General features: G+C 39.6%; 1 protein-coding gene across 1 annotated transcript in view; it reads left to right on the top strand.

Moving 5' to 3' along the window:
- The window catches only part of SIPA1L1 (signal induced proliferation associated 1 like 1), a 72,743-nt gene that overhangs the window by 31,479 nt on the left and 20,786 nt on the right, over positions 1 to 20,478 (top strand). The window contains exons 9-12 of the mRNA XM_074148815.1: positions 2,475 to 2,753; positions 12,048 to 12,197; positions 17,190 to 17,314; positions 20,110 to 20,228. Coding sequence (XP_074004916.1) covers positions 2,475 to 2,753; positions 12,048 to 12,197; positions 17,190 to 17,314; positions 20,110 to 20,228 — 673 coding nt within the window. The remainder of the gene's footprint in view (positions 1 to 2,474; positions 2,754 to 12,047; positions 12,198 to 17,189; positions 17,315 to 20,109; positions 20,229 to 20,478) is intronic.

Genomic DNA, 20,478 nt, shown 5'->3' with positions numbered 1-20,478 from the left:
GAAGCCGGTAGAGTTATCAAAGTTCAATGTGTTCCTTGCAGTGAGAGACTGAGAGCAGTTTGCTCTGCTGTTTTCTAATCAGGAAATGTACACGCTAAATCTTTGTATACTTAAGGTTGGAGCTGAACTTAATTGCATATTTATTACATTGATCTGTAATTGTGTCTCCAAGCAAAGACCTTGTACGTGCATAAAAGAAGAATCCGTGTTTGTTTTTACTGAGAGCCATATTAACTCCTTTTGCAACTGGTAGCAAAACAGGAGCAGAGACAAAAGGAGTTTTATTTGTCCTTTAGTTGTCAATGGAAAATTGAATACATGTCAGGGGTTAAAATGAGCAGTGGCATAAGGTCACCCATGAGGTATTTGGAAAGCTTTTGTACAGTATTTAGCAGCCCAAGCAAATGGAAAGTTCAGCTGCAATCATAGCAAAAGGATTAGAGCAGAAAAATCTGTGTGGAAAGCACAGATCCTACTATTCCTGAACTAAATTAAGTACAGCCAAAAGCAGGCTTAGCTTTAGTCTGTCCAAACCCATAGCAGGAAGAGAAGTTACTGTACTTTTTGAAATACTATACTCGGCATCAGTGAGTTTTGTTGTTGTTGTCTTGTAGTGAGCAAATGTTCATGGTGGGTTATTGCCTAGTTACAAAATTTCATAAAGCGACTCTTTATCCTGCTTGCTGTATCCAAAATCATTAAGGTTTAGGAACCGTGTCTTGAGTTTGTAGCTATCCTACATATATTACTAGAGACTTGACTTAAGTCTTTGCACAAAGTAATTTCTCTTTTGGCAATTGGTGTTCCAAAATTGGAGTCCTTTCGTTGTGTCCTCTGGAGGTCATTTAGCATTTCAGTGAATTCTACAGACCGTAACTAAAATGAAGATCAGTTCTGCTTGGTGTAGTACGTTCATATGAGAAGCAGTCCCTGTCCTAATGAATTGGTTGGCATGAAGCTGGAGGAAGAGCAGGGGTGCAGTTAGATAAGATGACTTGCCAACAGGCACATGTACAAGGTCTGCAGCGCATACAAAATATATCCAAATACCCTGATTCACAATCTAGTGCACTACACAGAGGCATTAGTATCTCTCTACTAAAAGACAGCCATTAAAACATTGCCATTGAACTCATTTAGTGGACTGATTGCTGACCCTGAAGCTAAGGACACAGCAGCAAGAAGAAATTGTGTATTCTTGCTTCTTAAACTGTAACTATGTCTGCAAAAATAAAGAGAAACCCAAACTACTAAAGTATGTACTAGCTAGGGAAAGAATACCAGAGACATAAAATAGGAAGAGAAAAAACAAGGATATCAAGATTTTAGTTAGGTTGTGAGCAGACTTTGAAAACAAATCTCCTGATCATCCCCACCTGCCATGGAGTGGTTCACATCATGGAGTGCCCTGGGAGCACACAGACATTTAATTTCAGATGCAGCTGAACTACAGGTGCCTCAGAAGCACACCTTGTGCCTTCCAACTCCTAATTTCATCTGCAGGTCAAGGCTAGAGGGTAAGGCAAAGTAACACCGCAACACGTGTACTGTGGACGGCAAGACGGCAGCACCCACTTTCACTTTGTCTGCTCCTATTAGATTGCAGCACTTGCTAATGTCAGCGGAACAAGATAACAAGTTTTTTTTTTTTGTAGCTGGGAAGAGATACTGATATTTCTCAGCACTAATGGTGTAATCAGAGGAATAGCTAGAAGTAGAAAGTTTTGCACTGATTGTTTATTTTTCCTTCTCATTAGATAATAATGTGTGTAAGTAAACAAAGTAATCACAATAAAAAAATTCACTGAAGTAGAGTTCCATACATTTGTTAAGAGAAATACAAAATGATCCTCACCGAAGTTGAAGGTCACATCTACTCTCCAAATCTCTCCTTTTAAATGTATGCAGAAATTTGCCCTGCATCTTACGTGGACTGCATTAGCTTATGTCCTATTTTACTCCAATTTTTATGCTGTTCTGTTCCTGTATGTCCTCAGGAAGCAGAGGGCATCTTTTGGGCTTGGCATCTACAATTTTTAACAAGCATTTTGTTTTCATAATGTGCAAATATTTCAGCTGAGGTACTCCAAAGCCAAAGATGTTTGAAAATGAAATGTAATACACTATTTGATGGAAATCTTGTCTTTTCATGGATATCTGTGCATCAGAAAGATTTATCTCAAAAAGAACAAACATTTGGGGTCTCATTTCTGGGTGCAGGCAAGTTCTAAAACCCGTGACTTATTTAAATTAGGGAGGGGAGATACCCTTCTAGCAGATTTTTCTAGCTTTTATAACCCAGTAATCAGATGAATAGTATCAAAGCTTGTTAAATACGTGTTTCTAAAAAGCAAAATGTTACATTTACTGTTGCATAGAATTGATTCAGCTTCTCTCTTCAGATTTCTATCCTTGTGAACAGGATATATTTATTTTATTTTTTACAGCAGCATGTTAAATTCCTTCATTTCCAGGAGTTCTTCAGAAAACTACCGTATGCCAGTGATGGAATACAAAGTGAATGAAGGAATGTCATATGAATTCAAATTTCCCTTCAGAAATAATAACAAATGGCAGCGAAATGCAAGCAAAGGACAGGGACCTCATGTGGCTCAGGTACCATCCCAAATACAAAGTCCAGTCACGTCTAGGATTGGCTCTGGGAAAGGAGAAGGGAAAATGCCACCCCCGGAACGAGCAGCCAACATCCCACGAAGCATCTCTAGCGATGGGCGCCCCCTGGAGAGCCGGAGGTATGTGTCTTCTTCATAAATGGCTTTTCATTGCTGCTCGGAGTCTTGTCTGGAAAAAAGCACAATAGATTTATCTTAGTGTCTGAAGACTGCTTTTAATTTTGGTTTTAATTAGTCAAAAGGCAACATGAATATGAGCAAAACTTTAGCCAAAAGGAAATACCTTTCCTGGCATGATTAACCACAAAATGAAGCATTATGGGATTGTTAGGCTGTGTTTCCCTTTGTTGGATGGTATTCTAACACTGCTGTATTGTTACTAAAGTTTTAAATGAGTTACAATCGAAGTTTTAGATCTAAGTGTTTCTGAACTTCTGGAGTTCGAAGTAGTAAATCAAAATTTTAGCTTGCTTATAGGCTTGGTGCAATTGCCTAAAGCTCCCAAGGCAGAAATAGCATCTAACAAGGTGTTTAGCAAGAGAATTCTTGTTAAACAGCAAGAAAGCACAGAAAGCAAATTTATCTGGTTTGGGAGTTTTTGAACTTTTTAGGCTAGAGAAGAGATTGTTCAAAGTTTGCATTTCTCCAGGGTGGTTTGGGTTTTTGTTGTTCTGTCTTTTTTAAACAAGAAAGTGATTATTATTAAGATAAAGGTGTCAGGCACATCCTGTCACAGTATTTTCATTCTTTCATGGAAAAAGATGTATTTGATAGAATTCAAATGAACTGCCATTGTTTTGATTATCTATACAAATCTGTCACTGTCTCTGCATTTACAAAGAGATCTGTTGAGGGAAACGAGCTCGTAGCTTGTATTTCTTATTTTGAACAATTCCTTAAAAACAAAGCTGTAGACAGATTCGAATCGTGCTTTATGTTGCTGAAAAATATAAAGCAGTGGAAATCAGATGCATATTGTAGAAAATTTAAAGAGGATTCTAATGAATTAACTTAAAGCATTTTTTCACATCTTGAAGAACTGGGGATTAAAAAAAAAAAATTTTCAAAGATGGTACAGCTAATACCAAGAAACTACCAAGATGAAATTGAAACTTCTGCATAGGACGCTTTGTTAAGAAATTGTGATAGTTGGTAAAGACTTCGTTTTCTTTCTTTTTTATTAGATACTATCATTGGACACTACCATACTCCTGCGCTCAAACTGATTAGAGTGCTCCCCCCAGTTGTAGCTTTATGTGAGTTCAATAGATCTATACTTAAAGGTCCTGTCAGTGTGAGCTGCAAAAGAAAATTTGCAACACTGAAAGCACCAGTAATTTCACAGACAACCTGGTAAATTTGTCTGTGAAAAAGTATGCAGAAGCCCGTGAGATACTGGACTTGACTCTAATGGTATATTTGGACCAACATAAAAATTCTGTGGCTTCAGGCCATACCTGCCTGTTAGAGCTGCAGACAGGCAGATGCTGGATTTGAAGGGATTGGAGTTCGGGTGTTGGGTTTTTGCTTTCTCCAGTGCTGTAGAATCTCGCTCTCTAATCAGGGAAGGCGTAGTAATACCTGGGCAAGGTTTAAGGCAGTGGCAGAAGATCAGATTCAGTTGAGTTGCTGATTTTTTTCAGACACTTCTATCTCTTCATGTTATTAACCAAAGACTTTGTCTAGAGTCTTGAGTTGGCTGTTCCACAACTTGCACCAAGGAGAATGAGCCTTTGGCTGCACTGAGAGATGGGGTGTTATTAACTGTGTTTTTCTTCTGCATAAAATCCTGTGCAGCCAACATCACACACCCAAAGCATCTAAGATTTATCCGGTCTCTGAATGCTTCTAGAGGGGGGTTATGGCCTGACAAATATTTGCAAAGTGAAAATTACATTTCCATATACTCAGTATTTGTTTTGAAAAAGTGAAACTGACTTTCCATTTCCTTCATTTTCAAGGCACATAGCTGGGGTTTTTCTCCTCTAGACATTCTTCTAAGTATTTTTATTGTTATTATTCAAAAAGAGTTCTATTGGATCTTTTAATCCTTAAAAGTATATTATCGAAGTAGCTTTAAGTTTGGGAATTTTTTTGGATGCCTGAAAAAGGTCTTCTGTCTTATCTTTCTGGTCTCCTAAACATGTTATTCTTGGCTGGATCAAGTTTAAATATAACAGCAGCTGCATAAGGTTAACGTATTTCCAGTTAAAGTGAAGAAAAATACATTTTTATCATTTTTAAGGTATACTGGAGGGGATAAAAAAAGGCAATAAGCTCACTCCAAGACTTATTTTGTCTCTTCTCTGCATGATAAAAGAAAGCTTCGCTTTTGGGAAAGTTCAGATACTTCTATTCTTATTGTGTAAAATCTCTAAAACCAACAAAGAGGAGATTTTCATAGCTCTCTTAACTGCTGTCTCATTTGATTTTTATACCACTGACTTTCATACTTTCCATGGTGTAAAAACCAGCTCTGAGGAGGTGCTGGAATCTGTGTTTCTGGTGCAGGTGGCAGTGATGGAGCTCCGCTGGCCTTTGCTCCCTACTGTTTCTTCTGTGCTCAGCTCTCCGTTGGCTGGAGAAACGGAGAACCAAGGCTCACCTCCTAATATGGGTGCCAGGATCTGTACTGGTCGTCCCTGCGATCCAAAAAGGGCACGTTAATTAATATGGTTATAAAAATGGCCCCACCATATACAAAATGGTCTCTGCGGTATTTATGTTCTATACAGAATTTTAAGGGATTTTAGAAAAAAGCAGCTGTAATTATGGCTCAGTAGCAAAGCAGTACAGATATCCTAGATTTCCTTACTACCATTAGAGCTTCACTTCCAAAAAGAAGGTACTACCTAAGTGTGAACAGGGCTGGGAACTTATCTGTGAAGATCAGCATCAATAAGTCATTTCAGTACTAAATTATAGCTGTAACCTCAATTTTAATCTTTGGTTGTGGTTCTCGATATCAGTAGCTCTCACTTGTGCTTCTGTGCTGCTGAGCTGCAGTTCGGATTTGCTGATGTTTGATTGATCTTAATACTTAGTTCTGAGACTGGAGCTGGCATTTATCCCTCTCTGCTCTTGCATTTTGACGGCACGTTCTTCATTTATGAAGCCAGGCGCAGTGACAAGGATGGCAGATCTCGTCTGCGGCTAAGAGACAGCAACCTATAGTTTGTGGTCTATGTTTTAAGGGACGTGGCCGCTGAGAAACCCATAGTAAATTGTCCCATGTGTCTCTCTGAGTTCCGAATCTGAGGTGATTTTTGGAACTAGTGCTAGTAGCGGTTGCCCAGGACCACAGAAGGTCTGTACCATCGTTAGCTGTAGCTCCAGCAGGTGGGATTTCAAAGAATGAAATACAGGAATTATAACACTTTTGACGTGTCAGACCTGACATGGTACTAATTTTAATGGTAAGATATCAGCAATAAATCCGTGACTTATATTAACTATTTAGAAAAAACCAGATGGTTCGAGGGATTTAATTTAAGCAAAACCAGCACAACAGACAAGACTAGAGTGTCCCTTTTTGAGTACAGAGTGCTCTCAGAGTACAGGTGTAACCCTTTTGGCATTACCTATTAGTGATATTTGACTGATGATCACTTTATATAGCCAGAGTCTCTAAATATACATACTGAGTGAAACCAGTTTAATTTTTGCCCCAGCTGGTATTTTCATTTTAGTCCATTTAGCAATGTTAAAAATGGATAAAAGCTGCATCACTGGTCCTGAGAACAGGAGGATTTCGCTTCACATACGTGAAAACATCTTGCCTCCCTGTGGAGCCTGGTGTTGTAGGTGGGAGACTAGTTTTCTTTACCGACCCTGGTTCTGAGAAGGCAGACAAATGCCCAGCATTGTCCCTCACCAGCAGAGCAGTTAAATGTGCCTTTATTGGTTTGTCCTCGTGTATCCACCTCACTAGTTTATACTTCAGTTCTCCCTGTTCCTCGTACTGTCCTTGAATGTATTAGTGATTGATGTGCATATTTGCAGGCAAGAGAAATAACCCAAACCTTTATAAATCTTAAAATGAATCTCTAATGTTACTGCAACATTAAAGACTGAAAAATCTAATAATTTAAATGCAATAAATTCCACATTATGGCTTCTTTCACAACATTAATTAGTTCACACGGGACCCTATATAGCCTATAACCCAGAGTAAATATCAGTGTGATACATAAACCACATATATGTGAAGTATGTCAGAGCTAATGTTGTTGGACAAGATGTAATTTTAGAGCTTAATATTTTTTCCCCCTCCCAATTTTCAGTTTTTATTTTGTACACTTGGTTTCCAGACTTTATTAAGAAATAAATGTGCAGGGAAAGGAGATGAGATAGTTAGACAATAATCTGTTCTTAATTAACTTACCGTAAACTGGAACCAGTCTTAACTTGATTGAACAAACGTTTGAGAAGTGTGAAAAGCAGCGAGCGAAGCCCACTGCTGGACTTGGGCGCTTCCGTGAGCAGTTCAGTACTGTCCTGGAGGGGGAAACTCAAGGTCCTAGCTAGAAAATTTCTGAGCACAGTCAATATTTTAAACCAAATGGAGAACTGAATTACGGCATAACTGCAGTCAAGCACTCGCTGTAAAATTCCACCATATGGAAGTATTGGAACAATATTCATTAAGACTGGTTTTAAATCTTATTGAGGACTTTGGAGCACAGTCTTGCCCTAAAACTTCTTACTTCTTTGAATGATGCCTGCGTGTAGTCAGTGACAGGAACTGTGCCATTAGTAGTTTATAGGTTAATTCCTGCAGATAGATTTTTAGTTTAAACTGTTCCCATATTATATAAAAATCCTAATCTGCTGCTGCCTGGCTTCAATCGGCGACGTTTTTCCCAATACAAACAAGCAGGTGTCTGTGTCCATCTTGCCACCGTCACGTGAGGGTTGTGGCACACGCATTGCCAGCCTCACAGGGTCTGAGCATTTCTTGTTCTGCAGTTTTTATAACACTCATCAAATTAAAACATGTACTAACCTGACATTATATATTATGCATTTCCTGCCAGCACCAGGACCTAGAGCTGGTTGTAGCTGTGGAAAATTAAAGGTTTGTTGGTACACCTAGGCTGTATGGCCAAGCTCTTGTGTTCCAAAAACACCTGAATAGAGCCGTGCTGTGTCATACCAAGAGTTGATCTCTCTTGTTTGGCAGCGGCCACCAGCGGGGACCAGGGAAAGCATCAGAAATGCTTACAGGTATAAAGACAGACTCCTTACCAGGTGGGACAGTCCCCTGGCTGGCTGCTGTTTGAGATGGCCTGGGCCAGATGCACCTGCGCTGCGGTGTTCAACAGCTGTGGGTGGTAGCACTTCATCCAGGTGCCTCCGAACTGGTCTCTTGACAGCTCCAGGTCTCCTAATTGTTCTTGTGTCACGAGGGATAAGGAATAATCATTGTTTGCTTGATCCAATAAAATTGATGTTTGGATGGATAGAAGCAGACACGATAAACTTCTTTATAATCTGTGGAGCCCCGTAGCCTGTTCAGCGTTTCTTCATACGGCCACCATTTTGTACCTCTGGCTGTCCCATTGCCTGCCTCTATATCTTTTCTTGTAATAATACGTATTTTCTGAAATGCGATGATGAAATTGAAGAAAAATACTTGAGAAGGTGTACAGTGTGCTGTGAGAAGGTAGACTATGACAGCCTAAGTGTGTTTTCTGTTTCATTTGCTATCCCCTTCCCCAAAATTGCCGATGTTCTGTTTTTCCTTTTTGAATGGTTTGGTTTCCTTTTTAACATGAGAGCATTGAGTCAGTGTTTTCAAAGAACTGTCACGTCTTGCAGTATTATTAGGACTGCAGAAATCAAACACGTGGAAGGTAAGCATGCCAGAATTAAGAATTGCTGTGCAATTTTATTCAGAACTCTTGTGTAACCATATTTTCTGATACTTCCTTTGATTAAATTATGAGAATTTCTTTTAACAGAGTACATCTGCCTCATTCAGTTCACACAGTGGATGCAGCTCATTAAAAAAGACCTATTTAATATTTTATTTTCCTCTTCATTACTCCATCCCTTATTTACTGGATGCCATTCAAATCCTGCTGTAAAGATGCAATTATTAATTCCCCTCTAAGCTTTACAGTGGCACCCATTACTATAGTTTCTGAATGCTTCACGGGTATTAATTAAACTTAATTTTCGAAACTCTTCTGTGAGAAGAGATGTCTTTGGCCCTCTTCAGATTAAGAACAAAGGTGGAGAGAGAAATTAAGTTCTAATCATTTGCTGTGTCTTATTTTGGGCATCTGATATTTGGAAGTGTGCCCAGCATTGTTAATATTTTATATATTCAAATTACAGCTTCAGTTGACTTCAGCTGCTTTGGGAAGTTTTCAGCTCAGAAGCAGATCGGGCCTTGGAATCAAATAAGGCCTTTGAGAAACTTGCAATTAGTGACAATGAATGAAAAATTTTCTTTAACAAATACGCCAGTGGTTACATGGGAGCACTGCAAAGATAAGAATTCGGTTTGCTAAGTCAGCACTGAAATGCCTTGCCCATCAGGCTGTCCTTCCTCTCCTGCCGGCTTGTGCCCCCTTCGCTCCCCGGCTGGGCAGCTCGGGCAGGAGAGGTTGTAGGGCAGAGTACAAGTGGAGGGGGCAGAGGTCCTAAGGGAGGAGGCACCTGTGTATGATCATACAACTTAAGACTGCCTTAGGCCAGGGGCACGCAGTGTGCTAGACTGACGTTTCTCTTCCGATGTGTATATTGCATACCTATGCATACTGAAGACGTGGGGAAGATTACAGCTAATGACATGGAAATTAATTTATGTAAGAGCAAGATGGATGCATTCAATGTCTGTGTTGTCATACTAAACAAAAGAAAATGTACACCCGTCCTACTCACTGCCGTCACAAAAGCTGATTTTCCTCCCATACTCGGCAAGGCTCAACCAGTCCTTTCAGGATGAACGAGATCTGTTAGAGCTAAACCACGCGTGGTGTAATCCCGGTTCAATTGTCTGCCGTGTAATTCTATCTGTTTAATGCAATGGACGCTTGGCCTATTTCTAAATTCAATTATGGAACTCAGGCACTTAACCGTTTTGGAATTTCTTCTTAAAGCTGTCTTTTTGAAATAGATAATAGCTTGTTTTAGTTTGGTTTTTAATTATAAATAAAAGAGAAGCACAGAATATCTTAACTATAGGGGCATACTGCTAACACAATACTCCTTTTGTCTTGGGAAGTGTCTTTCATCAACAGATTTCAAAGCAGCTCAAAAAGTCAATTAGAACTAATTTACTTGAAAGTTCTTTTGTCTTATTTATATGTTTCACATGAAATGTCTCCTGCTATTAAAGATTTTAATGCTATTGTGACCTGTACCAGCAAAACGTATTGCTGCTTTAAATAACAGGATGTCCTACCTCACTGGTTGTTCAGGGCTGTTGTTCAGATTACATTTATAATACAATTTTGTTTGCCTTCGAGGTCTTTCATCTTTGTAAATGAGTTATAGCTCTGTGACATAGTTCTGAAATCTTGACATTGCTTCTGAACAGCGCTGTCACTTTTTGGTAAGGCATAGGAAGTCAAGAAAAGGCATAGCTGAGTCTGAAGTGAAAATGTAAGCACTTTCCAACGGGTAATCATTTTACAGAAATTATTCGAGAAGTAATTGGTTTCCTCGCCATAAATTCTAATTTAGTATTGGGGAAAAAAGGTCATACTTTTAAACTGTGTATTGCTCTGCAAGGATGAGTTTAAATGTGTGTGCCTGTACAGGTGAGTGAATGCTATTGAAAGCACACATTTTTGTTGGCAGAACTAATTTTTTTTTTTTTTTTTTGCTGAGTTCCACTGAGAAAACAAACAGCTTGGCTCATGGCTCCCCAGGTTCCCAACTCTTGAACTGTGTTCTTGGCAATCAAATGTTTTAGAATTGTTGCTTGATAGATGTGAGATAAGTGAAATTCTGTTCAGTAGACTAGAAAGGAATTACTGGATTTGGTATGGTGCTTGTGGTGGTCAGGCGTTAGATCGTTCCTTTCTTGCCTGGGAAAAAGGGTTGTTCTTAGTCATATGCACTTTGAGATTCCAGATGTTCAAGGTGTTTGGTCCAATCCTACTCCTCTTCCCATTTAAAGATTTTTTTTTTTTTACTTCTTTTTTGCGAAGTATTGAGGAGGACAACTGCACTTTTGATAATGTACACACACACGGTCTTTGGATACATACACACAGGTAACATTAATCAGGGCAATGTTTCTTTCATTTTCAAAAGAGTTTTTGAATTTTAAAAGTTGTTACAGTATTGCAATGAGAGCTGATTAAAATCTGCCGCTTCTTTACAGATGAAGTGGCTCTGCTGAGATACTGTAAATCCTCAGGCCCAAATTGTGTACTGAGACACCTCTGTGTGTCTCACTGAAGTCAACATGCATTTTTTAAATGTTAAAAGTTAAATTGCTATTTAACTCGTGTAAGTTACAGTATTTTTCCTGGTTAGAATGAGTAAAGGTTTGCGTTCACAGTAGGATTTTGATGTTCATGGATGGCTTAATTCAAACTCCACTTAAATCACTGCAGAAGTTCGGTTACCACCGGGTAGAACAAAGAACTAGCTGGCAGCAGTGAATTCTGCTGGGGTTTGGGAAACAAAATGCACAAAGCAGAAAATGATCTAAAAAAGCCTTCAACTCCAGAACAGGATATACGAGCTGAGCAGTATAAGCCTGCTGCTTCCAGCCTTTCTGCCCGGGTACATGTGTTGCAATTCTAGCCCATTTGTTTGCTGTGCGGTTTTCAGACAGGAGAAGGCTTCATGTGACTCAGGTCTGTATTTTCAAACAGAGTTCTGATATATTGAGATATTTTTATGTTAAAATGTTAAGTTTTTAGGGAGGATTTTAAGGTATTTATGAATAACATTACATTTTTTTAGTCCTTGTGATTTACTGTGGATAAGTTTGATGGCAGAGAGATAAGCTCGATACTCTTGGCAGAGTTTGCATAGACAGCTCACCCCAGTTAGCTTAAATTCCAGGCAAGAGTCTGTTTTGAGAATTAGAAGTATTTTGTTCTGTTTGTTATTTGGGTGAGCAATGTCATGCTACATTATTCCTTACAAGCAATCTGTAAAAACAAATTAGGACTTGAGAAAATGGGAAGTTTTCCTAGTACGTGCTGGGAATTTCCTCCCAGGCTTGCCTCTCTTCCCTTACTCCCCTGCATCCAGCTTTTAACAGCTGGTTTTCCATGGTTTCCGATAGGTTAACAGAGAAAAATGTCTGATCCTTCAACTGACTTCATTTCTGCTGTCTCCGTGATGCTGTGTTCTTTGCTGATGTGACAATTAGTGTGATGTTGCCCTTCATGCTTCGCACGATGGTATTGCTGATGGGACCGGTCCTTTTGCTCTGCGCAGGTTGTCTCCCGGCTCCGATGTCTACGTCACGGTTTCATCCATTGCCTTAGCGAGATCGCAGCAGTGCCGTAATTCTCCAAGCAACTTGTCATCCTCGAGTGAGACTGGCTCTGGTGGGGGCACGTACAGGCAAAAATCTATGCCAGAAGGGTAGGCACCAGACTTTTTTCATACTCTTTCTAGGCAGGTTTTTTTGTTCTCTGTTCCCTTTGTTGTAATGTATGTTAAACTAAAGGAGTGCTCGCACAGCCTCCTGTCAGCTGTTGTTTACACGCATTAAAACATGCTTGTTTTCAAATATCACCGTCACGCTTCTTGAAAACGTCAGTTTTAAAAATCCCTTGCTTCCACCTTTTCCTTTCGCGACCCAACCTCTCTCTCTGATCCTACTCTACAGCTGCTCAGGTTACTCTACAAAGGGACCTTCATGTATTTAAAAATCTTCATTAAAGGTACTGGTTTCATGTGGCAAATTGCTTCATTTCGCAGGTTTAGATTCTGAAATAAAATAAGTAATGGTTTGGGGACTTTGCAGCCTGAGCTAATAGTTGAAGCAAAGCAGTGTTGAGTGCAACTAAGACTTCGGATGTGTAGTCCCAGAAGCAGTAAGTAATCCACAGCGAGCATCTCTTCCGCATATTCACACTCACCCTGGTTTAAGGCACTCTCTTCCAACTTTTGAGAAATCTTCAAACTCTCTGAAGTGATACAATGTCAATGTCAGGGGCAACTTGCAGAGGAAGAAATTAAATCTCTATCATTTTCAGAGAGCACTGAAAGGAGCAATAAATCAAGCATCTCCAAGCAGGGAAAAAAATAATTGGCAGCAGGAGATCTGTCTACTACATTCCAAATTACTTCCTATAAAGAAGATAAAGGGGCAAAACTGGTGATAGTTCACGCTGCAGAGCTTCCCTCTGAAGTCTTCTAGAGTACATTGCAGGTCATGGTGTGTAATTCATTCTAGTTTGGGTCTTTTCTAAAGTAGAAGTATCTTTTTCTCTATTAAATAAAAAAAAAAGTATTAAGATTAAATACCTGTGTCAGGAACCGCTTAGCACAAGACACCTTTGTTTGCCTGTTCAGGCACCTCTAGGGGGACACTGCTCTGTGTCGGTCCAGAGAGTGACTCACCTGTTCTGAGCAGGTGTTTGAACTAGTGCTGCTTCTTGCTCCACAGCGCTGAAGCTTTGTCCTCCCTGTCCTTCTCCTTGCAGCTCAGTTTGAGGTTTTCTGAAGAGGCCATCTCTTCTCTGCTTCATAAAGGCTTTGATTCATGAGAATATCAGGCCTGTCCAGATCATTAAGTTCATTCTTAAGTCCTACTGACTTTAGGAGATCTGCTCAAAAGCCATTAAACTTTGCTGTAAGGAAACTAAACAGAAGTGTGTCCAGAGCTCTGCAGCTGGAAAAAGCACTTAACCTCTTTATACACTGCATAATTCCGGGCTCATTCATGCCAGCACCACTTGTGTTGCCTGGAATTCTGAAGAGCAGCTTGTGCTCCCAGTATCTTGTCTGCTCTTTTCCAACTACGTCACTTGCTCTACAAAAAAGGTATTGCTGCCATATGTCCTCAGACCATCACAACCGTAACTGCTGGAGTAGGAAGGGATTTTCAGACATGCTGGGATTTTTGTTTTGAGTGGGCCTCAGAGCACACCAGCACCCATCCCAGCCCTTTTCCATCTTTTAAGTTAATTATACACAGATGTTCATTACAGCATTCTTTGGTTCAGGAAAGAGCTGTGTCCTAGAAGCCTTGCGTGTGTATTGTCTTTTTGGTTTTGAAGTTTTAATTTGGTGCAAGGAAACAGTGTTTCAATGGAATAATGGAGGAAGTGATCAAGACGAACTTTGCATGTTTCTTATTGGATGCTTTAAAAAAAAAAAAAACCAAACACTTAAAGTCCAATTATTTGACTACTATGTTCTGTTCTTATCTGAAAAGCACTTTTTGTCCAATACTGTCCGTACATACACATGAATCACATTTACTCAGGACTTCCCAAACATGTTCTACCAGGCTAACTGAAAAGCATGAAAAATGTAATTATGAAGGAAACTTTCCTTTGCCTCAATAAGCAAAGTAATGTCTGTCACATCACTAAAAATCATTCCAGTTCCATGTGCATCTTCTGTTGAGATTTGCCCGAGAGACCAGATTTGGGGCAGCTCTGTAGCGGTGTTTGATGTACCAGGTGGAGCCGGTTGGCGATCAGCCCGTGTACGTTGTTACAATAGGGGAGAGGGATTGTAGCGTTCAGTTGCTGAGAGGCTGGAGAGAAGGATGGGCTGGAGAAGGGGCCGAGGGGGCACCATGTCCTGAAGGTCAGCTTCCCGAGGTGAGGCTCCAGTGTGCTCTAGGTGTGCCAGTCCCTGAGATTTCCCGCTGCAGGAGATCTCAGCTGCATAATCTGTGTGTACGTTTCTTTCTTGTGGCATGATATGACAGATTTGGAAAGTTTGTCAAACTTAAATGGCTGGAAGCAATGGATGTGAGTCCAGCCTCTGTCAGACATCGGTGACAGCAGTAACTGCTGCCTCTTCTAGATCATTGGTCCATATCCTGAGGTGGGTATAGGCAAAAGCTCCACTGCCTTCAAGAATTTCCAGATTGGTCTTGATGTATATATGCGTGTTTCGGATACTTATCCTGTGTTTACCTGAAGGTACGTATATGTAGTAATGGATGGCAGAATGTAAAAATGAAATTCAAAAATGCTAAAGCAATGAGTTTCTTCTTATAGAAAATGTGTATTTAAACAATTTCACTCTTCTTTTAATCCATATTGCGTTGGGGTTCCTTTTTACATCCCCTGCTGGGCTATATATATTTAAGCAGCATAGAATACAGCGCCACCTGCATTTATTATTCCTGGCTTTAGATAGCCCACTTAATGTAAAAAAGACAATCTAAAGACATTTCTTGCTGCTTAATTAGCAGAGCAGTGATTTTAATGAAATAAAATTGGATACATAGAGGTTTTGTGTATCTCTAATCTTGAAAAAAGATGCCATATCATAAAATACGCCAAATGCAAAACTGACTGCTTTTATACATATGAACAGTATGGGGTTTAGGTAAGAGGACAATGCATAGAAAGTAAAATATTGATGCAGCACAACTTCATCACACCAAGGTTTCTTGGGGCTTGGGCTATTTCTTTCAGATACCAACTTCTAGTTATTTTATTATGAAAATATATTCTTCCCAAAATACTTTAAAAGTCCTAAAGTTTGAAAATTACCCCAGATCAGTGTTTAAAGATTCAATCAGTTTTTGAAATGTTGTGTTGGGACCTTTTATGTATCTGTTGAATTGGTATTGAATTCATCATGTTTAATTTAGGTGTTTGATTAAGTGAAATACTGGCTAGTCTGTGTGACTAGAAAAGGAACAGCATTATTCACTTCATGCAATTTCAATATAAATTGTTTGTATTCAGAAGGCAAATATATCCAGGTTTTCTTCACTTTTTTCTTTTTTTTTTTTAATTCAGCAAACTGTATATTGACTGTACCCAGGGAGCAGTGAACAAAAGGGGAGTAGGGTCACGTTTGGGCAAAATTTAGAAGGCCCAAATTTCAAAATGTGACATTTTGGAGCTGTGCTGCATGTACAGGCGTGTTCCAGCTGCTTGTCTGTAAGGATGGGAGCAGGATTTTGTTGTTCTGAGTCACACGGTGTTTCTTTGGTGGGTTCTTTTGAGTTAACAAGTTCATGAACTTTCAAATGGGAAAACCACATTGCACTCATTTGGGGAGTTGGGCAGATGCCTCTGACATTGGAGGTGGAGTGGGGCAGTCTGTAGCCAGTGGAGTGAGTACAAAGCACAGTTTGGGTATTTTATTTACTGTTACTCCTTAGACACTTTGAGCTAGAGAAACTCCTTGATATATAGAGAATATATCAGCTTGTAATTCTTCTGGGTGTTACTCTGTGCATGTAGAATTTTGCGATTTTTTTTTTTTTTTTCCCTTCAGGTTATGTCTGATCAAAAATAAAATGCCTTAGAAATGCATTATTCTTGACGAATTCTTAATGAGTGATCTGCTAATTCTGAACCCAATTATAATTCTTATAGCCTTGTTAAGTGATTTTTATGTCATACAGAATTATAGATTTAATTCTTACAGGCTTTTAAGCGTATAGGGCACGTAGACTTGGGTGTGGCACAGAGGTGCTGTGTCTCCTTTGTCATTAGGTTGTTTTCCTTGAGTTTACTGATCTTTATTGAACTTTCCAGCAATCCATCTGCCTAATCTGGCAGGGTATACAAACAAAGTCCATTGAACGTGTTTTTCCTTCTGCTTTGTATGCTTTCTTTTACAGCAATAAGTGTATTTGTCTCACTGCTTTCCTACAGCTGTGTTTGGTTTACACTAGCCAACTCAAATTATTCTATGATCAAATAATAATTTACATAATTTATAACCCCCAGGTTTTGGGAATCCATAACTAATACAGTCAATTTTATAAACACTTATTCAAAATATTTGGCAGTGTAATACTGTCCCAAATGAATCTGTTGTTTGTACATACGTCTACATCACCTAGGTATGACCTTACTAGTCTTTTGTTTAGAGCCCAGGAAAGCGGCTGAGATCCATGGGATTGTCCTAGCAAACTTTCTGACACTTACGTTGACTAGTTTGAGGTAGTGCTTTCCCGGTTCAAAGGATCCATCCTTGATATCTTTTCCCAGTAAACACACCTTGTTTCTCTATGTGGCTTTTATCCAAACTTCTAAGTTTTACTCATTGTGGTCAATTTTCTGTAACCATGTAACAGTCTGGTCACGTTTCCATGTAAACATGTATGTAAATGAAAACTAGTAATTTTATTTCTGGATGTTTTGATCTGTTTTTTGGAATTGTATGCGTTGTACCCAGATGTTCTTGATAAAAGGTGCTCAATAAATTAAAGTGTACTGTAATCTTGCGCATTAAAGTTGCTAAATGAGTCCTGAGAGCTGCCACAAAAGCTAAATGGAAAAGCATTATAAATCCCTTAAGCAGTTGTGCTATGTCTGCCCTGTTGTTTGACACTAGCTTCTTAAAAGTGCTCTTTTCCCCTTATGTGAGATTTATGCATATTTAAAACCATTATCTGCTTTGTTTTTTGGGGTGTTGCAACAGGTTTGGAATTAGCCGTAGATCCCCTGCTTCCATTGACAGGCAGAACACGCAATCCGATACGGGTGGGAGCGGCAAATCCACACCCAGCTGGCAAAGAAGTGAGGATAGTATCGCTGACCAGATGGGTAGGTAATTAATTCTTTGCAGCGAGCAAGTGGTGCTAACCACAAGGTGACTTTGGCAATACCTCTCTCTGCAGATTGAAAACCCTCTTAAGCGCTCTTTTTTCAGCGTCTTTGAAAGTTAACCTTGTTCATCAGGATGAATAATTAGGTCTGGAGCATACACGAGGCTTCTGCAGTCTGTTTCCTTGAGATCTCTGCATATCACCTGAGGAAGAACTGATTTCAGTTCTTCCTGTGACTGTGGGACTAAATCTACTTTACCCTGAAACACTCTGCCCTTTTAGAAGAGGTTGGGTAGACACACTTACTCATTTGTCTTGCTGTTGAGGACTTGTTTGACCTCACTTGCTCTCCCGAGTGGCTTGGCTTAGTTTAATTTTCGCTTAGTTTGTCTAAAGTGTTTGTGATGCTCCCTTTCAAACGGTGCTATATAAATGCAAATTGATTGTTTGATCATTGAAGCTATAAAAATACCATGTACAAAATGTAAAAAATGCAGTTAAAGTTTAAACAGTGAAGTAAATCTATAGCTTGGTAACCGCCTTCCACCAGTGTATACATTTTCATTGCACTTGGCAATTAAGCTGTCAGCTGAGGGAACATATTAACTACATAAAACAGCTTGTTATGGAGAATTTGCATTGTTAAGCCTTCATTTGAAGTTTCTGCACATAGACCTTTTGCTACAGCTATGACTTCACTCGAGTGGATACCAATGAGATTGACACCAATGAAACATCCTGTCTACAAACAGCATTGATCCAACATGATGGCCATGGCCAAGATTGCTAGATTGGTTTTTTTCTAACTTTGTTACCATGGATTAAACAGTTCCATAATTTTTCTATTTTAGGTATAGATCATCATTTTCCTGCGTCACAGGTTTTGTTCTACATAAATGGACTAGTGTTGAGCACAGAGTAAGGTTCAGTGAGATGAGCAGGAGTTTGTTAAGGCAAATGCCAGCCTCGAGTTCTGGAGATGTACTTTGCTCACACACCTTCACAACCTCAGTGAGCTGTGCCTTGTTATTGAAGCCATCTGTCAGTCCCTCCCGCACAACTCCCCCCCGTACCTCTCACTGAAAAGCTGTGATTATACTCATCTGCAGTTCTCATTTTGACAGATGATTTTTAATCGCATATGTTTTGATACTGTTGTGATGGTAACGGCGCATGTAACGCTGATCTTTTGCTCAGCATTGCTTGTGCAGACCAACAGTTGGGTGTTGATGCTGGCACTGAGTAGAGCTGCCGGCAAGTTCTGTTGTACCATGTCAGGTGCCACCACATTAGCTAAATAAATAAACAAGGCCAAAAAGAACAGGGAAAAACTGTGTGGTAGAAGGGATGGCTCCAGCATTTGGCAAAAGCTGAGAGATGCGCACGGACGTATAATCCCTGTATTTTATCTCTTGTGATTTGTCCTGCGTTCATAGAGGCGCAGTCAGAAGCTGCATCTCTGACTGGAGACTTTATTGCCAGTCTGGTGACTCTGGGTGAAAGCTTGGGTCTGTGCCAAATCAGCACATTTCCACTTGGGATGATCTGTCTCAAGGTAAATGAGGCATTAGGTGCAGTGAATCCACACACTCACTCCTTCCTTGGCCCATTGTTAGCTGCAGAAGACCTGTGTTCTTTGTGCACCAGCACTGCCTGCTGCCACTTGCCAGAGGGAATCACGTTGAAACTTTTTTGTAGTTATTTTTTTTTTATATGGGAAAAAATTTTGTTTTTTAAAAAAGCTGGTAATGCTGCAGATCAAGGAGAACAAACTGTAGTTGTGTTGGGGAAAGCACTGCTGATTACCATACATCTTGTTAAGTACTTGATGTTCATAAGCACATATTCTATTTAAAATCAATATTTTTAGCAGTGCAGAACATTGGATAACCACAGGAGAGAAGATACATGTAAAAAGTCACAACTCGGAGAGGTTCTTTCAAAATACTGACCTTGGACTCCGAGAAGGCAGTAACCTAGCTGATGGGCTGGGGCTGAACATCCTCTAGACCTCCATAGTTATCTCCTGGGGAAAAAATAAGTTTAACTGGCAAAGAGCACTCCTGTGAGTGTCCATATAAGACAAGTGAATTGAATTCCATCCACTTTTGTCAGGTTTAGTTTAACAGGTATTCCTTTTATACATCTATGCAGTTTCCACATTCACAGCTGTCAATTTTTAAGGGAATATTGTGATTTCAACAGATTTTTGCTGTCTCTTCAGTTAGGTGTTTATTTAACTCACTTTAACTTTGACAAGAAATATGCGTACCGGTTGTACTGGAGAAAATGTATTCATTTAAGTGATCACTGTAGACTTTTGCTACTGTTCTGCCTTGCATAGAATACAATTTAAGGAAATGCGGATCTTCAGACTTTTTTTTTAATCTCTTGTCCACAGGCAACATGAGTTTAGAAATACAATGTCAATACACTGTGAAAATGAATATTCTGTTGTTTTAATGTTCTGATACAGAGCTGTTGAACAGTGGGGGCATGGTACCATTCAGGGTGTTCTAACAAAAGTCAGGATGGTGGCTGCTAGTTTTTCATGAAGTCCAACTGGTTTACGCCAGGCAGGAATTGGGCCCTCGCTTACTCACCTGTCTTTTGTCACAATATGTATTTTTTTTTTTTTTTTTTTTTATTTTGGAATGAATTTTGTATTAGGTATCCAAAGTTTTTGGCTAATGGTAGCACTGGAAAAATTGCAGTGCAAAATTAGGTGACACATTTTCTTAGCTTGTTGAAGTGCGTGTGCTCCTCAGTACCTCGGTGTGTGCTGTGTTGCAGAACCAACGTGCCACCTCCCGGCAGTGTCCAAAGTGCTGCCCTCCTTCAGAGAGAGCCCCAGTGGAAGACTGATGAGACAGGATCCTGTGGTTCACTTGTCTCCAAATAAGCAGGGTCATGTAAGTTATCCTAAAAAACAAATTATTTAATGTTTTGCTTTTGCTCCACAAGCTCTTTGTACCAAAAGTGTTGTTCAAAGTTATATTTAGAGTCAGTTAAAAAAATAAGAGAAAGTATCCTCAAGTCCTGTTCCTCACTAGAACATGGAGGAAGCAGGAGACAGACCTGTTATTTTCTGAATCCTACAGAAGCTAAGCACAGCCTACTGAAATATTTATTAGTTAAAAAGTTTTGTTGCCAGTTGAGCAG

The sequence above is a fragment of the Numenius arquata genome, chromosome 6 (genome assembly GCF_964106895.1).
Source record: "Numenius arquata chromosome 6, bNumArq3.hap1.1, whole genome shotgun sequence".
In the NCBI taxonomy this organism is placed as follows: Eukaryota; Metazoa; Chordata; class Aves; order Charadriiformes; family Scolopacidae; genus Numenius; species Numenius arquata.
The sequence above is the reverse complement of the archived record's forward strand: the minus strand, read 5'-3'. Positions and strand labels throughout refer to the sequence as shown.